Raw genomic sequence first — 16,433 nt, forward strand, 5'->3', positions numbered from 1 at the left:
GCAGCAGCTGGGGGGATGCAGCCGCCCCTCCCGGGTTTTTATTTTATTTATTTTTTATTAATAATATAGTATTAATAATAATATATTATTATATTAATAACAATATCCCGAATGTTGTTGTTAATGCAGCGTTTGGGGTGCTGGGTGCTCATCCCGGCAGATTCCAGGTGGGAATGGAGAGGTGGGCTCCTGGAGAGATGCAGGGTGCTGCCCTTTTCCTTGGAAAAATCTTCTCTGCTCAGGTCACTCCAGGGCAGGATGGGCGAACCCGGTGGGGTTAGGATTTGTGGGAATTACACCCAGAAGGAGAGGAATAAACTGAATTTCCTGCTCCTCACCCCCTGCCAGCAGTGCCGTGCCTTGACCCACTGCAGCAGACGGTAAAGAAACATTTCCAGCGAGGCAGGAGGAAAAAACCCTCACTGTTTCCAGCAGACTTCTCCTTAAAAACAACAGCAAAAAAAAAAAAAAAAATACTCTTTAAAGCAAAACTTTACCCTTCTTTTTATTAAAACCTCCTTCATATAAAATCCTGGTGGCGCCTTTTAAAAGGCTGCGCTTGACTTGTGCTCCGTATCCAACGCCCCGAGGTCTGGGTTGTAAAATCAACTGGGAAATTCGGGACTCAGCTTTTCTGCGTTTGCCTCCTTCATAACATCTAAAATTTCCAGGGCAGTTCGCAGGGAGGGTGGTGAAATCCTTTCTCCGAGGATTTCAGAGCGGTGAGGGGCAGCTCCAGGGGGAAAAAAACCTTTCCCTTCATCTTCCCTCCAGCAGCGGGGACCTGGGGACACGGAGCAGGAGGACACGGGGACAGCGAGCCCTTCCCAGGATTGCCTCTCCCAGCCCATCCCGACAGCCCTTCCCACTAATCCGTAGGTGGAGCTCTTCTGTCATCTTTTTCTGCTTATGTTGCTAAGAAGTAACCCAGAAATAGCTTTCCCGGGAGGCAGAAAAGTGCTTCCTCAGCAGCTTTGGCCGGAGGTGAAGAGCTCCGAGCATCCTTTGAAGAGCCCGAAGCTGCAGCGCTTCACCCCGGGGGAGGGGGGATTGCGATGCCCCCTCCTCCAACCGCAGCCCAAGAAAAGGGCCCAAAATCTTTGCCGTGCCCCTTCCCTGACTGACCCCCAGCCTTCCCCTCTTCTCTCCTGTTGGCTGCAGGTCTGAAGGATGCGGCAGAGCCCCGCCGGCCCTCGGGACCCGCCCGCAGCCCGGCCCCGGGGCGCTGCTGCCCCTCTGCCCGCGCCGGTGCCCATCGGCGGAGGACCATGCCCGTGAGCGGGGCACGGCAGCTGGCAGCGGGACGGGACAGCGGGGCTCTGTAGCCTTGTCCCCTCCTCGGTATCATGACTGGAGAGAGCCAGCATGTTTACACCATCGGCGATACTGAGGCCGGCCCCAAAGAGCCCGACAAGGACTTTGGCTGCGGGGACAAGGATGGGAGGGTGCTGGGCGGGGAGGGGACACCCCCTTTCCCCGGCCCCAAGGACAAGGAGCCCCACAGCCAGCGGGAAGCCGTGATCCGGCCGCAGCAAGCGGGGAGGATCGACTTCAAATCGCTGCAGTGCAAGCCCAAGTTCGGCGGCAATGACAGCACCTGGGGAGAGGTCAAGGGCAGCCCCCTGTCCCCGCCGGGGAAGGGGCGAGCCCGGGAGCGCAGCCGGCGCTCGGGGAAGGGCGAGCGGGGCCAGCAGCAGCTCTACCGGCTCAGCATCGCCGGCACACGGCCCAGCCCCACCATCGGCATCGCCTACCCGCAGCAGAAGGTGACGCCCCCGAAGGAGCCGGAGGCGAGCCCCGCGGCCGGCAGCCACCGCTTCCACGTGCCCGGCATCGCCCAGCGCGACGCCGAGCTCCGGCCGCAGGAAATCGGCTTCGGCCGCTGCTTCCCCGAGCCTGCCGGCGGCCGGACCCCCACCAGTTATACCTCACAGCCCGGACCCTCCCTCGGCCCCAAGGGGCAGCCCCCCGCCGCCGGCATCCCCCTCAAGAGCCCCGGCACCCACGGGCAGCTACATTATTTAGAGTTCCAGGCAAGCCGGGCCGAGGCCTGGCCTTCCCCGGAGAAGAGCTTCGCCGGTGCTACCTACGGGATCTCGGTGCAGAAGGCCAGCTCTTTCTGCGAGGCCGGCAAAGCCGCCGTGCACGGCCTGGGGGCTTTGCCGTGCCCGTTCCCCTGCCAGCTGCGGCACGAGGCGGGCAAGGAGCCGCTCCGCGGCAGCGCGGCCGCCCAGGAGTACCTGGAGGTGGGAATCGCCGCCGCCGCCCAGCTGCCTCCCGGTGCCTTCGCCTTCCACTCGTCCCCCAGAGAGTGGCCGGAGGAGCCACTCGGGGCTGGGGGTCCCTACGAGAGCGTGGCCCCCGAGGGGAGGCTGTACGGGCTGCCCGTGCCCCCTCCGCCGCCGCCGGCCTTCCTGCACCCGCCGCCGGCGCTGCACCGCGGCCCCTTGCCCTGCTGCAAGGGCAGGGCCGAGCGTGCCGCCGACCCCACTGGTGCTCTCCCGTCGTCTGGTGCTATCGACCAAAACCCAAGCACTTTCCAAGAAAACCAAGCTGTTTTTCCGTCTAGTTTACACTCGCCTGCCGGGCCAAAGCCAGTGGGGAAGAGGCAAGGCTCGGCCAAGGAGGGCGTCCCCGGCCCGCGGCTGCTGGTGCAGAGCAGCGCCCTGAGAAGGACCGTGGCACCCAACTCGCTGTCCCAAGTGCACTTTCAGAGCAAGGCCTATTGCAGCTCCCCCGCGGGCAGCGGCGGCGCGGGAGCCGTGCCTTTCGAGACGAGCGTTCCCACTACGGCACCCACCCACCCCCGGCTTGTGCAAGCTTGGGAAGGTGCCACGAAGGCGTTTTCTCCCATGGACCAGAATTCAGCACCTTATTCAAACCCTGTTGGAAACCAGTTCTCATTCGAGTGCCAGTCTGGCCCCGAGCAGAGGCAGCACAGGCAGAAAAATGCCAGGCTGCCTTGGCAGCAGATGCACCTCCCTTCTGCAGTGCCCGGTGCCAACAGGCTGGAGCTGTCGAGACACATCAGCAGCCAGAAGCTCCCCTTCCCCCTGGGCACGTCGGACTGGCAGGGCAGCGGGAAGGCCCAGAAAGGGCCCCCCATGAGCGATTCCCCGGGATATCACAGCAAGAAGCTGCTATCGGGAGAGAGCCTGCAGAGGGGAGATCCCAGCGGGACGGGAGCTTTTTCCTTTGAGAGTGGGAAGGAACCAGGGTCTCCTGCCTGCGACTCGAGAGGCAAAGCCCTGTTCTACAGTATTGCTCAAGCAGCTCCTCCTCCTCCTCCTCCCTCAAGGAGCTCGGCAGGCTCAGGGCTGGTCCTGCCACCATCAGCCTTGGCAGCTGCCTCCCCTGGTGAGTCCCCGCTGCCGTCCCCCGTCCCCAACCCCACGTGTGGCAGCACCTGCTCGTCGCTGTCCCCCATGTCCAGCAGCCCACTCAACGCCGGCTTCGAGGACAGCCAGATGTCCGGAGCACTGACCCCGTCGCCCTTCTTCCAGCACCCCTGCCACGCCAAGGATGCCAACAAAGCCTTCCACCCCTCCGAGGTTCTGAGTCCCAGCTCGCTTCACTACCACCCCCCGGACTCTGTCAAGTCCTTCAGCTTCCCTGCGGATGCTCTGAAAGACGACAGCCTCCTGAAACGCGCCCCGGGCAGCCCGTTCCACAAACCCTCCGGGGAGGCGGCCAAAGGATGCTCGGACGGGCTGGACGGGGAGCAGCCCCCGCCGCCCTACTCCTCCCACCACCTGCTGGCCACCTCCCTGAGCAGCGCCAGCCTGGACCAGCTGGACGTGCTGCTGACCTGCAGACAATGCGACCAGAACTACAGCAACCTGTCCTCCTTCCTGCAGCACCGCCAGTTCTGCGCCTCCCAGCCCGCAGAGCCCAGGGACGCTCCCCGGGCAGCCGAGGGGCGGAAATCGCTCCCAGCTGAGCCTCCCAGAGCCCCCGGCCTGGCGCTCTCTCCAGACCCCCAGGGACATCTGTTGGCGTTAAACAAGAGCGACGACTTCTTGCTGGAGGGGGAAGGCAAAAGCGAGGGCAAGGAGGATGCTCTGAAGGGCGGCCTCTTCCACGGCCTGGCCGCCAGCTCCCTCCCGCTCAGCGCCTCCGACCTGGACATCGACGACGCCAAGCTGGACAGCCTGATCACCGAGGCCCTCAACGGCCTGGGCTACCAGTCGGACAACCCGGAGATCGACAGCAGCTTCATCGACGTGTTCGCTGACGAGGAGCTGCCGGGCGTGAAGGCGGCTGCCGGGGGCATGGCCCACAAGGCCAAGGAGGGCCCGGCCTCGGAGAGCAAATCCAAGCAGGCAGCGGAGGAGAAGGCAGCAGGAGAGGCCAAGGCTGGCTGTTTTTGTGAAGATGGCCACCCAGGCGGGGAGCAGGCGAAGAGAGGGGCAGGAAAGCGGCACCTTCACAAAGGGAGGGCGGCACGGAGGGTGGCGCCGCAGGAGCCGGACGCCGCGGCAGAGGGAGCAGAGAGGACAGCCAGGCTGAGGGCAGGCAGGAAGAACGGCATCCCACCAGCCAGCACCTCCAGCCAGAAGCATCCCAGGAGACTCGGCCAAGACCCTGCGATGAGGAGCGAGGTGGGGCCAGGCATCGCCGGCAAGAGCTCCAAGCCACCGCGGTTCTCCATGAAGGACATGAAGAAGCGGAAGCCCCGGAGCGGGACGTGGAGCAAGGAGCTCATCCACAAGATCGTGCAGCAGAAGAACAAGCTCCACAAGCTGCAGGTGAAGAGCAGCAAGCAGGCCCAGCTGCCCCAGGGCACCGAGAGGCCGCTGGCAGCCACCAAGGAGGGCAGGCTGCAGGAATACGACTACGTGTCCGACTCGGATGAGGAGGGGGCAGAGTGCAGCAAGCCCCGGGGCAGGAAGAAGCGTGGCATGGGATTCGTGGGGAGGAGCAAGTACAGCTTCAGCAAGAAACGCCTGGGCAGAAGCGAGAGAGCCAGAGAGAAAGATCCAGCCTGGAGCTACAGCCGGAAAAGGGACAGTCAGAAAAGGGAGGCACAGGAGGACGGGGATGTCCCGAGTCAGGAGGATGCTGAGAAAGAGGATTGTGCTGCCAGAGCCCGAAGGAGGAGCAGCCACTCATCTGCTGGCAGCAACCACAGCGTGCCCACAGAGATGGGCACGAGCCCACCCCGCGCTGGTGGGGCTGGTGACAAGGGTGGCACCCAGAGGAGGAGGCGCTCAGGCAGCCCAGCCCGTGTGCCAAGGACTCCCCTCAGCCCTCCCCTGCACAGCAGCCCAAAGACGAGCCAGGAGAGCAAAGAGGACGTTGCCAGGGGGAGCAGGAGGTTTGGTTCAGCCAAACCTTTGCTGGCAGGCTCCAGGACACGGCCGAGTACTGAACCAGATGCTGCTGCCATGGACGGTGCAAAGGAGGAGCCGTCACCGCAGCCCCAGGAAAGGCAAACGCTCAGCATGGCCAGCCCAGGCCAGAGCCCTGCCAGCTTCTCCTCTAAGGAGGGGGTGGAAGAGCCCAGAGGAGCAGCAAAGCTCCCGGGTGAGGCAGGAGAGCCCACCCTGCAGGCTCAGCGCTCTCCTGAGCTCTCCGTGGACCACCAGAGGCACCAGTTTGCCCCTTTCCCAAGCGAAGGGCTGAAATACCACCCAGAGCAGGTGATTGCCCCACCCCAGAGCGGTAACAAATCGAGTCCTGGCCGCGGGAGTGCCTCCTGCTCGGAAGCGGGAATCAAATTCACAAAGGGCCAGGGGCTCTGTGACAGTCACAAGGATTATCCCACACCTGCTCCCACCTACGGGGGGGACGCAGTGGGAATGGTGCTGGCTGCCAAGACGCCCGATCCGTACGTCAGCGGTGACAACGCGTTTTTTGATCCCAAAGGCCTTCCCGGTCACTACGAGGACAACCTGTTCCCAAAGCCCCCAGCGCTGGGCTCCTCCCACATGGATGACATGTACCTGTGCCGGGATGACATCAGCGCCAGCTCCTTCGAGCAGAAACACTCCAGCATCTCCCCTTTCGCCACGGAGATGCCGCAGGGCAAAGTGTCCTCCCCGCTCAGCTTTGACTCGTCGTCGATATTCGGCGAGCTGCCCGTCGCCGAGTTCGATCCCTACGAGGGCAAGGATGGGTACGCGGCGGCGTTCCCCTGCCCCGGCAGCGCGCCCCGCAAGCCGCTGCCCTTCGAGCAGCCCTACCCACCCTTCCTGCCGGAGAAAGAATGGTCCCTCATGGAGGAGGTGGCTCCCATGCTGCCGGAAGACATGTCTCAGTTCCACAGCCTCTCCGTGGAGAAGCCACCAGCCAAGAAATTCCCCGAGGAAGGAGGTGTCCCCGGCAGCCAGCTCTCCCTGCCGCTGCCAGACCGGATGGCGGATTACAACGCGACCTTCATGGGCAACATTTCAGACGACGAGCTGGAGATCAAGCGCTTGGTCACGGAGCTGGAAAGCCAACTGCAGACCAGCAAGTTGGACTCCGAGGTGTCGGTCGGCCTCCAGAAACCCGAGCCGTCCGTGGCTGCCCACCTGCGGGCACAGGAGGCCGAGCGGTTCCCAGTGCTCTCCCAGGGAGAGCCGGAGGCAGGCCAGGAGAAGGGGCTGTTCTTGGCAGGTGAGCTGGGCAGGTCGAGCCTCTGCGTTGGGGAGAGGCTGGCAGGGGAGAAGCCAGACGTGGTGACTGCCCGTGAGGACTACGAGAGGCCCAGGGAGCCCTGGCCGTGCCCGCTGGAGCTGGGCTCGCTGGAAAGCGGGATGTGCGACCCAGCCCCGCTGGCCACAGACCATTTCTGCTCCAAAGACAGCAGTGAGCAGCTCCAGGGAGCTGCAGCCACCGAGGAAAGAGACCTCAGGGAGATGGAAAATGGGTTTTCTTCCAACAGGCTGCCTGGCTCAAGCACAACTGACCAAACAGAGGCTCCCATCTACGCCAGCCCCATGACAAAAAGCCCTCCTGTTGTCACCGGCTCCGTGTTCCCCGAGACCATGGGTGCAGCAGAAGTAACCAAAGAGCCCCTGCCATCCCTGCCATCCCTGCCGTGCCAGTGTGATGCCAAGGGCTTCCCTGTGCCAGGGAAAGCAGACGTGGATCCTGCAGAGCTGGAGGAGTTTGACGCCCATCTTCCAAACCCTAAACCCCAATTTGGGTTTCAGCAGGGTCCCACCCCAGCCTTGGATCTCACCTTTTCACCTCATGTCAAAGAGGTCCCAGATACAGAAGAGAAAACCTTAAGCAGGACTGAGCCCCCCCAAACAGTGAAAAATGCTGTGGGTCTCAAAGGGGGTGGTGATGGGCCTGCGCTGGTGGAGGAGACGGAGGAGAGGAGTCCCAACACCTATCAAAGCCCTGGAGCCAGTGACAAAACCAGCAAGCACAACGTGCTGCTGTTTGAGATGCTGAGTGTGCCCAAGGAGAGCAACCACCCTTCCCAGGAGATGATGGGGGCACCCCAGGAGACCTCTGCCAACCCCCTGCAGCAGCTCCAGCTCTTCGTCGCCCGGACGGTGAAGAACAACGAGGAGGAGCTGTTGATGCCGTGCTTCCCCGGGCTGCTGGCTCCCAGCCACCCCTGTGCCACCAGCCACGTCCCGACAGAGCACCAGGAGAGGAGCAGCGGTGCCTTGGAAGGAGAAGATCAGACCCAAGGGGAAGGGGATCTCCCCACTGGAAGCAGCCCTGGAAATATCACTGCTCCAGGGAAAGAGGTGCTCTGTCCCAGTGGATGCGAGCAGCTGGAGGCGTTGGACGCAGAGAGCTCTTACCGTGCAAAACAATCCACGTCGGCAAAGCCGGAGCTGCAAAATCATGTAACAGAGCTGCAGCACTTAGCAAATGAAGCCCCGGGGCTGAGGGACATTAATATCCCTGCAGATGGTGTTTCCCAGGAGCGTAATGACCTCTCACCACCCAACAGCACCGCGGCGACCTCGCTGCCAGGGCAGGGAAGGAAAGCTGATCAGCTCAGGGAAGAGCAGGAGGGAGATAACAACACAATGACCTTGGCATTTAGGAAACACGAGCAAGCCCACCCCAGCCGTGCTTTGCTCCAGGAAGAAATGCTGGGCAGAGAAGAGGGAGAGAGGCTGGAAAGGAGTTGGGTGGGGAAGGGGGCACAGCACCCAGGCAGTGCTCCCACCAGCCCTGTCGGCCCCTTTGGCCCCTCTGAGGGGGATCTCCACCAGGATCACAGCTTGGGGACGGAGATAAAAGCCAGCACGGTTGGTGCAGATGTTCCCAGAGAAGGGAACGGCAAGTTGTCCCTCGATGGCTGTGATTACACAGGTGAATCTCCAGCCAGCCTGCTCTCACCAGCCAAATATTCCGACCTCAAATGCTTGCGGAGCAGTGGGACCGAGGGGGGACAGGTCCCCAGTTTAGGCACTCAGCTCCCGGATGAGAAGGAATACAGCTCCCCCCTGCCTGCCACACCAAGTTCATTCGTCACAAAGAGTTGTTTTCCCGAGGCCAGCAGCCATCACATCCACCACACCGTGAGCCCAGCACAGCAAGGGACATGGGAAGGGACACCTGCCTTCCCTCCCTCGCTGCATCACTGCGGGGCTGTGCCGATGGAAGCGGCTGAGGAGCATCCTCATCACCTCCCTGATGGTGTTTTGGGCAGCTATGGATCGCCTGGAAGAGAGGGGACAGTGAGACCCTGCGCTCTGCTGCACGGTGATGCTCTGGTGGGCTCTGCCATGGAGATGGGTGGTCCCCAGAAGCCTCCTGAGAAAGACTGTTCTCTTCCCTGCTCGCCGCCTTTCCACCAAAAGGGAGTTGGGAAGGAGGTCCCCAAAAACACCGGTGCTGTGCTGCCGGATTTTAAAGAAAACCAAGGATGTGCCATCACAGACACAGTTGTTAACTCCACCCCTCCAGAAACCCAGGACTATCCAACCCAGCCCAGAGAGGATCTTCTGCTCGTGGAAGGAAGGGAGGCCAGCCTGAACCAGGAGAACAAGCTTGAAAACTGTTCCCGTGTCGGGAATAAGCATCAAAGTGAACCAGAGGCTTTGTGCAATGGTTTTGCTGTTCAGGATGTGTCAGCTGCCATCAGCAGAGGTTTTACAAGGATTGGAGATCTTGGTCCTGCTGAATTAAATGGCCATGAGTTTTCAGGGGCAGCAGAGGTGAGACTTGTTCTTTCCAAAACTACAGAGAGTGAAGGGAAGTGTTTAAAAGGGGAGAAATCCAAAAGCCATGGGGCTGCAGAAGCTGGGGGTTGTGTGTTAAACAGTGCGGGCCAAGGAGAGGACTACACACCCAGCGGTACTCCAGACCCATCCCAAAATGAACTCCACAAAGGAAAAAAGCCCAGTGGACTCCTGGTGACTTGTGACATTTGCTCAGCCACTTTCCGCTCCAAGCCCGGCCTGACCAGGCACAAAGCTGTCAAGCACCAGGTGAAGAACGGTGGTTTGCCACAGCCCAGCAAGACTCCCAGGTCCCCTCTGATTCCTGCACGCAGGACATCAAAAGCAGCCCCAAAGGTGCCCAGGAGGAGCCTGAAGGCGTCGGTCAAAGACAAAACCTGCAGCTCACAGGCGCTGACCTCCACCGTTGAACGCATTCCCAAGAAAATACTCCCAGAGCTGGAGAAAGAGCCCAGCACGCAGATGCAGGAGGTGGTCAGCAGAGTGCTCAGCGACCTCAGCGTGATCTCCTTGGAGATGTCCCAGGAGCTGCGCCGCACACACGTCCTGCAGAGGGAGGTGAAGGCAAAGGGCGTGCACCCAGAGATGAGGGGATCGGGAGAGGCAGCGTCTGGGAAGCCGGATTCGGGATGGAAGGTCAGGAAAGGGGAAAAGGGCAGAAGGAGCCAAAGCAAAGATCTTGGTGAGGAGAACAGCAGTTCTGAGAAGCAGCCCAACAGGAAAGTGAGGCAAAGGAGAACGAAGGTGTTTCCCAGCAGGAATGAGCCCGATGGTCCCTGTGAGCAGGAGAAGAGCACAGGTCCTGCTGCCCTCAGCTCCAGCCTGCCCGGGATCATGGGGGGCTTGCACGAGCCAGATGGTGGCATCTCCTCAGAGGAGCACAACAGGACCAGCACAGCCCAGCACCCCCAAAAAGCCAAAGAGTCCTCTTGTGCAGCCGAGCTTGAGGAAGACCTGGGCAGCAGGATGGGGTCTCTAAAGGAGATGGTCAGCAAGGAGACGGCCACGGGCAGCTGTCCTGGGGAGGTGGAAGATCCAGATGCAGTGGAAGACACGCAGGCTTGCAAAAAATGGATCAGCGGGTTTGTGGAGCAAGTGGTGAAGGGATGGGGCAAGGTGGGCACAGAGCAGCATCGTGGTGCTGATGGCACAGAGGACATGCATGCTGGGACAGGGGACAGTCCTGTGGCAGGCAGTGACACCAGGACCTGGAGTGGTTCCCTGCAGGGTCCCACAGCTCCTGGCGAAGGGGCTTTGCTGCTAGAGAACCGTGATTTGGGAACCACCCAAAATGTTTCTGGGCATGTTTCTGGGCAGACCACACCGGGGACCAGCCCTCCTCCTGCAGATCCAAAGCGGTGGGTGAAGGCAGATGTGCCACCAGGCAGGGAGCACTGCGGGGACAGCACGGCCACCTCAGACCTCCAGAGCTTTTTCGACGACGATTCCACCTTCTCCCAGCTGTTCCCCAGGGATGAGCAGTTTGTCCGGAGGAAGTGCACGCGGGTGTATGGGAAGCGCAGCAAGAAACCCAAACCTGTCCCCGAGGTCAGCCCGCAACCAGCAGGGGCCATGGACCTCTTCACCATCCGCCTGGCTTCTGACCTCAGCGACACCAGCTCCTTCTGTGTCACCAGGGAGGACCCCTGCGAGTACGAGACCATCTCCGTTGACGACGCCCTGATGCTGAACATGTGCCATGGCAGCAAGGCAAAGAGCGGAGATGCTGCTGCAGATGGGTCTAAAAGCATCGAGCTGAGGTTGGACCAGGAGGAGACCGACCGAGGGAAGGAGGACATTGATCTGGAGGACAACATGCTGACCTTCTTGTGCCAAAACAGCCACGGGGACAACGTCCCCAGCTTGAACATCTGGGGCAGTCTGGAGAAGGAGGGGGAAAGCCTCTCTGCCGAGGACATGTTTGAGCCTCTGATGGACCTTGAGGATGAGCACTCCCTCCAAGAAGTGACCCCCGAGCCCCCCGACCTGGCAGAGGAGTCCTACAATGCCAAAGATAACGGGGATTCGGACTCCCCCGAATTTCACACCATCGACATTGAGATGCTCAATGCAAAGCTGAAAATGAGAGACGTGTGCTTCTTCAGCCCTTGCGAGGATCTTCCTGGCCATGGCGAGGACAACGCTGTGAGTTTGAAGCCAAAGTCGGGCAAGCACAGGAGCAAGCTGGAAGATGGGAAATTGGGGAAAAGCCGCGGGGACATAACCATCAAAACCAAAGACAAGCAGTACAAATGCAAAGTCTGCTTCCAGTGGTTCCTGACGCTGGGGGAGCTGGACTTCCACAAGCTCTCCCACAACCCTTCCCCTCCTCCCACCTGCTACATGTGTGTGCAGCGCAAATTCAGTTCCCGGGAGCAGCTCCGGGACCACCTGAAGGAGAAGCACACCAGGAACAAAGCTGGGCTGTGGGCGTGCGGGATGTGCCTGAAGGAGATCTCCGACGTCTGGATGTACAACGAGCACCTGCGGGAGCACGCCACCCAGTTCGCGCGCAAGGGGCAGGCGCAGAAGTCGGCGATGGGCCTGCCGGGCTGCTTCGAGGACAACGCCGCCGTCACCCACTTCCTCAACACCATCATGTGTCGGAAACCCAGCAGGTCCTCCCGGCACGGCGACGCCAGCAGCCGGCACGGGGTCAGCAGAGAGAGCAAGAGCCCCAAGGAGCTGCCCCTTGAGCAGGAGAAGGTGGTGACAGACCCCTTGGAAAGCGGTGTCAAAGTGAAGCCTCCTGCACCCAGCTCCTCCAAAGCATCCTCCAGCCCATCTCCAGAGCACACGGCAAAAAGCGAAAGCACCCCAAAATCTGTCCCCATGCACCCAGACTGCAAGGATCCTTCCCGGGACTGCCATCACTGTGGCAAGCAGTTCCCCAAACCCTTCAAGCTCCAGCGGCACTTGGTGGTGCACAGCTTGCAGAAGATTTACTTGTGCCACAAGTGCCCCATGTTCTACCAGGAGACCAAAGAGCTCCGGAGCCACCTGAGCCAGGAGCATGGCGTGGTGGAGGAGCAGGAGATCAAGCACACCACCCTGTACGCCTGCGAGCTCTGCGCCGACGTCATGCACGTCATCAAGAAGTCCTTCATCTGCAGCATGTGCAACTACACCTTCTCCAAGAAGGAGCAGTACGACCGGCACATGGAGAAGCACCTGGCGGGCAGCAGCAAGACTTTCAAATTCCGAGGGGTCATGAGGCCTGGAGCTGCCTGCAGGGAGGGCAGGGAGAAGGTGAGAGAGGACGGATCTCTCCGGGAGGGAATGCCACCGAGCAAGAAGCGGAAGGTGGCTCACCATGGCAGCTCAATCCCACACAGGTCACCGGTCCATCTAGGCCCCACGAGTGACCTTCAGCTGGTAGAAGCTGGGAACCCCAGCCTGCAGGTTCCCACTGACTCCTTCCCAACAGCACCTGGTGACCTGGGAGCACCCCAGCCCTCCGTGAAAGCAGAAGTCCTGGTGGGTGACATCTCTGAGCTCCTAGCAGACATGGAGAAGTCCCCATTTGACCCCTTGCCACCGCCACCCTGCCTGTCCCCACCTCTGCCACCAGCTGCTGCAGGCAGCCCCGAGCTCGGCCACATCGCTGGCCTGTCCATCGAGGAGCTGGAGAAAGGAGCCTTTGATGGGAAGCCGCTTCCTTTCTTGGACTCGCCTGAGTTTCCCATGGACCTTGCTGGTCTGGCTTGTCACCATGCCACCAACCAAAAACTGTCCCCTCCCCTCCTGACGCAGAAACGTGGCTGTGCTGCTGCCCATAAAACAAGCACAGGCAGCAAAGATGAATACAGGGCCTGTATCCTGGAGGATCCCGGCGCAGACACCAACGCCATGGCAGGGATCCCCTTTCTCCAGCTTGCCAAGAAGATCTCAGAGCTTCCTACCCCTGAGGCAGAGCCTCCACAAGCCACGGACACCCACAAATGGGGCAGCCCCAGTGCCAGTGATGCCTCTGCCTGGGAAGGTGCAGCCAAACCGGTGTCTCCAGAAGGTGCCCACCAGCCCCACCAGCCCCTGCCCCGAAAGGACAGGACAGCTTCGCCCACGCTCAGCAGAGCTTCCAAAGATTCAGTGCCACCAAAGAAGATCGTGGGCAGCGAGGCTGCTCCCAGTGTGGGCAGCCCCGAGGAGGGTCAGCCCATCTCAGGGAAGGAGAAATCCGTGCCTGAGGCTAAGGACAGTAGCGCTAACGCCAAGGACCAGGGCGGCAACCCAGGCAAGTCCAGCGGCCACCAGCCCAGAGATGAGGTGGCCAGCAACACCACGAGACACGGCCACGCGGAGCCAGGCAGAGCCACCAGCAAGCTTCACCCCAAGAGGAGGAAAGAACACAAGTCCTTGAGCCACCGCAGCAGCTCCGGCTCGCGGGAGAACATGGAAGGAGACGGGAAGAAGAAGAAAGCCCGGCCACCGTGCCCGGGCAGGAGCGAGAGCACCGCTGAGCTCAAACGTGGCAGCTGGAGCAACGCCGAGGCGCCCGCCCTGTCCCCCGGCAGGAGGGACACGCACTGCACCAAGCTGGCGCCCAAGCCCAGGACGGGCCCCCAGCTGAAGAAGGTGGTCCTGGACCCTTACAACCAGAAGAAAGGGGAGCTCCGCCACGCCAACGGGGACGTGAAGCGCAGGAAGGCCATTCTGGGCAAGAGCCTCCACCAAGTGCTGGCCAAGGGGCCGGCGCCATCCCCGCGCGGCTCCTGGCACGGCCCCCGCGCCGCCCGTGGGGCCAAGGCGGCCGGCCCGGCCAGCTACCGCAGCGCTGAGTCCCAGAACAACCTGCTCAGCCAACTCTTTGGGCAAAAATTAACCAGCTTTAAAATTCCTTTAAGAAGAGATACTTCAGAATAATTTATGGAAGTGACTTATGGTGATCCTCAGCTGCTTTCATGGGGTTTGCAAGGGAAAAATTATCAAAGCATTAAATTCGTTTGTGTAGCATGATTTCTCTGTCTAGCTTAAATGAACTTGCACTGCAGCCTCTGTGAAATAGTTTGCTTTGTGTCTACTAATCTACTTTAATTCACCTGATTTATCATGCAAATGCTAGAACTTTGATGTTGCTGATGATTTTCATGAACTGAAATTGTAATCGCTTTGGGCAGACTGAATCGTCGAGAGCAATTGCTTTATTGCAGAAGTGCTGAGGTTATAAGGATACTTGCAAATCTCAGACCCTTTTGAGTCTGTGTCTGTGTTATCTTTGTACAAAGTACTTGAAGAGATGAACTTCATTCCGTAGACGTCTTATTCATAAGGTGCAGTACACTGTAGAAAGCAAATTTTTTTTTTTTTTGGAAGATTTTGCACAAATAATCCCGTACAATTCATTTAATTGGGAGCTGGCCTAAGCGATGATACAATTAAAAAATTAAATTAAGACCCAAGTGTCCTATATTTTGACAGCCATCCCTAAGAATTTTGTTTCTACATCGTCAAGAGAAGAACGACCCAGCTCTGGGGTTCTGGGGCTGTCGGAGCCCTCCAGAGGATGCTGCCACTCTTTGACCACTGTAGACGATGGGACTGGAGGAGAGGCGTCCCCACAAGCAAACTGCACCTTGACACTTGTGACAAACTCTGATTTTTTAGGGTTTTTTAGGGTTTGGGGTTTTTTTTGTGTGTGAGTGTGTGCGCGTGTGGTTTTTTTCTTTTTGTTTGTGGATTTTTTTTTTTTTTTTTTTTGTGCAACAAGAAAACTGTGCCAATTTACCGCAGCAAAAGCCGGTACTGTCCGAGTGCCCTCAACGGTATCACTTCTAAACTCTCTTACTGTATTGACGTAGTGGCTCTATAGGTATCCGCTTGTACTATGCAGTTACTGGTGCTATTCTTCATTTGTAATGTGAATACAGACTTCCTTGATTGAAAGAAATAAAAGGGGAATTGGTAGGAAGAAGCGATTATCTGCCCAAAAAACAGAGCAGGAAAAGAGAATTAAAAAAAAAAAAAGCCAACTCGAGGGGGAAAGCATTCAGCTTTAGGGAGAAAAATTAACTTTAGGGGGGGAAATACAGCTTAGGGAAAAAATGCAACTTTAGGAAAAATACAACTTTAGGGGAAAAAACACAACTTTAGGGAAAAAGCTCCTCTGTGCTGGTACTCCATAGTGTGGAAAAGGTTACGTCACATTAAACGAGCACGTTCTACAACCGAACTTTTGGGTCCAGAAAGAAATCTCAGGTGCAAATGAGGACATGGAAAGATTTTATTGAAATACTCCCAAGTCAAGGAGGTGAAGTAATGCACTGATGTGATATGAACAGTCAGAGTACTTTGCGTCTGTCCTGCAATGATTTTTTTGTTTTGTTTTAGAGTTAAAAGGGAAAAAAAAAAAAAAAAGAGGCTTTATTCTGTTAATATGTATCTTTACAATTCTTTGTATTGTATAAAAAACTATTGTAGGTAATTTACCTTGGGTGCAATGTGTTCTGTCAAAAGTTTTTATTTTGATATTTTGTCCAGAGAAGCAGAGAGAGAGCAGGAAACGCCGTTTTATGATGTTGTCCGTGTGCTTTTAAAGTGCCTCTTTAATATTGTTAAATAAAGTATGAGATAAAAATATGGGGTGGTACTGTAAAGTCATCCATGATTAATCTTTTCAAATATATTCCAATATTTTCACAGAAATTCCCTGTCTGCCTGATGTTTGTGGGATGTTTGAGGTGTCCTCTGTAAGGGGGATGAGGAGGACCTTGGTGCCACTGCTGTCACCTCAATGTGTTGGAGCTTCTCAACGGTGAAGATGTTCCTGCAGCTCCTCTTCCTCACAGATCTCATCCGAGTGCTGCTCATGGCAGGAGAGTTTTGTCCCTGAGGGGAAAAATCCAAAGTGGTGGTGGTGGTGGTGGCCTGGTTTGGTGGTCATCATCTGGTGATGGTGACGGCAGAGCTGGCGATTGTCACAGCCCAGTTTGGTCACCACCAACTGGCAGTGGCAACAGCCTGATCTGATCATCATCAGATGGCGATCGTGCTGGTCCAGTTTGGTCGTCATCACTTTGTGATGGTGATGGGGTTACCTGCTTTGGTCATCACCAGGTGTTGATGGCCCAGTTTGGTCAGCAATTTGTGGTGAAGGTGGTAACGGTGATGGTGATGGAGATGATGATGGTGTTGGTGATGGTGATGATAATGGCCCAGTTTAACCATTCCCCATTTTTGATGGTGATGGTGATGGTGATGGTGATGGTGATGGTGATGGTGATGGTGATGGTGACGGTGATGGTGACAGCTCAATTTGCTCATCCCAAATTGATGATGATGATGATGATTGATGAT

The 16,433-nt window shown here is 58.2% G+C and overlaps 1 protein-coding gene across 1 annotated transcript; it reads left to right on the plus strand.

Moving 5' to 3' along the window:
* The first annotated feature begins 1,346 nt into the window (after positions 1-1,346).
* Positions 1,347-14,140, plus strand: ZNF469 (zinc finger protein 469). The gene has a single exon (XM_031505896.2). It carries the CDS (start codon positions 1,347-1,349, stop codon positions 14,001-14,003), a length of 12,657 nt encoding a protein of 4,218 aa, XP_031361756.2. The 3' UTR covers positions 14,004-14,140.
* The last annotated feature ends 2,293 nt before the right edge of the window (positions 14,141-16,433 follow it).

Source organism: Lonchura striata, chromosome 13 (genome assembly GCF_046129695.1).
Source record: "Lonchura striata isolate bLonStr1 chromosome 13, bLonStr1.mat, whole genome shotgun sequence".
Classification (NCBI taxonomy): Eukaryota; Metazoa; Chordata; class Aves; order Passeriformes; family Estrildidae; genus Lonchura; species Lonchura striata.

Bases quoted from the DNA above. Each gene is read 5' to 3' on its own strand.
- ZNF469 (XM_031505896.2), top strand. From the start codon at position 1,347: ATGACTGGAGAGAGCCAGCATGTTTACACCATCGGCGATACTGAGGCC.